Source organism: Eurypyga helias, unplaced genomic scaffold (assembly GCF_000690775.1).
Source record: "Eurypyga helias isolate BGI_N326 unplaced genomic scaffold, ASM69077v1 scaffold15957, whole genome shotgun sequence".
Classification (NCBI taxonomy): Eukaryota; Metazoa; Chordata; class Aves; order Eurypygiformes; family Eurypygidae; genus Eurypyga; species Eurypyga helias.
In genome coordinates, this window is record NW_010263840.1 from 27940 (window position 1) to 29454 (window position 1515).

At 33.6% G+C, this 1515-nt stretch overlaps 1 protein-coding gene across 1 annotated transcript in view; it reads right to left on the minus strand.

Moving 5' to 3' along the window:
* Positions 1 to 1515, minus strand: part of LOC104513000 (rotatin-like) — a gene marked incomplete at its 5' end in the record, with an annotated part of 38029 nt that overhangs the window by 15711 nt on the left and 20803 nt on the right. The window contains one exon of the mRNA XM_010156211.1: positions 852 to 1063. Coding sequence (XP_010154513.1) covers positions 852 to 1063 — 212 coding nt within the window. The remainder of the gene's footprint in view (positions 1 to 851; positions 1064 to 1515) is intronic.

Below are 1515 nucleotides of genomic sequence, written 5' to 3' on the forward strand. Positions count from 1 at the left end.
GAAGGTGTCCCTGCCCATGGCAGGGGGGGTTACAAATAGATGGTCTTTAAGGTCCCTTCCAACCCTAACTATTATATGATTATTTTTTTCTAATTATAATGTTTGGGGGGTGGGGTGTTAATATTTTTTTTTTTCCCTCTTAAGCACACTCTTTACTTTTTTCTTAACATTCTACCTTCCTAAAGCCTGGATTCCCAGCACTGGCATTCCAGATCTTTCCTAATATTCAGGCATGCAATCGCAGACAATTCACTGATTCCATTTATTGCAATCTCACTTTCCTTCAACACAATGATGAAGAATAGACATTAAGTATCAGTGAAATTATTTTGAATAAAACTATCGTTAACACATAAATAATTTGGAAAATACATAAACTTATGCTCTGTAAGTGCAACACTGATCTTACACTATCAGGGAATGAACCAGAAGGCTTCATTTTTGTTCACAACTTTTATGAAGGCAGCTGTTAAAAACAACAATGCTGTCATTTACAATAAGGATAGCTATGTCTCAAACCTTAAAAATCTCGTTACATGTTTGGAAAAGCAGAAAGAAAAAGCACTATCAGTACTTGGCCAAACATACTTTATATATGTATCATTTTCTCTATGTTAGATTTCATACCATGCTGTTGCAGCATTTCATTAAGTGCCTTGCAAGGCACTTCCTAGAAGTTGCTTCTTTGCAACTGTTCCAGCTTATTACATGAATTTCCACCAGGAATGTAATAAATGTCACAAATTAAATATGTCTTTTTCATAATTGGAAACAGTTAATTTTTCATCAGGTAACTACATTCTTTTTTAAGAAAACACAAAAATGCAGTCACATCATCAAATTCTAAATACCTGAATAATCAATGCAGTAAGCTGAGTTACTGATGCCTGGCATCCTTCAGTGTCATCCAGAAGAAAGCTAATAGTTGGATTCTGACACATACTCGGTTTATCTTGGAGTTGTCTTCTGCCTTCCTCATTCAAAAGGACAGAGAGAAACTGTAAACTAGCCATATATAAAGCAGGATATGTGGTTGACAGATGAATGCAATCACAAATGGTATCTGAAAGGTTAAACAGAAAAATAAATATTTTTATATTGCACTCTAAATAAAGTTTAAGTGCTTCAGAACTCAGAAAGACTTATCAAAGAAAGTGAGCCAAGAAGAAGTTGTACCTGCGCACTGCACAAGGAATTCCACAAATGGATTCTACAATCTACAAATTTGATGCATTTGATAAGCCTTTAAAAATCTAAGAAAAGTTTAGGTTTTATAAGTTTTAAATGAAATACCTGCTTATATTAATTTTACTATAAAATGAAAAAAACAATTTTCATTTGCTAAATCAGTCATTTGTTCAACAATTTTCTGAACTCTCCTCACTGCATTCAACAGCTTACATTATAATGCCAACAATACACATCAGCTGCTTTATGGACGATTGGATTTGAATTCACCACATCACTTAACATTTATCTTGATAAAATCATAGAATGGTTTGGGTTGGAAAGGAC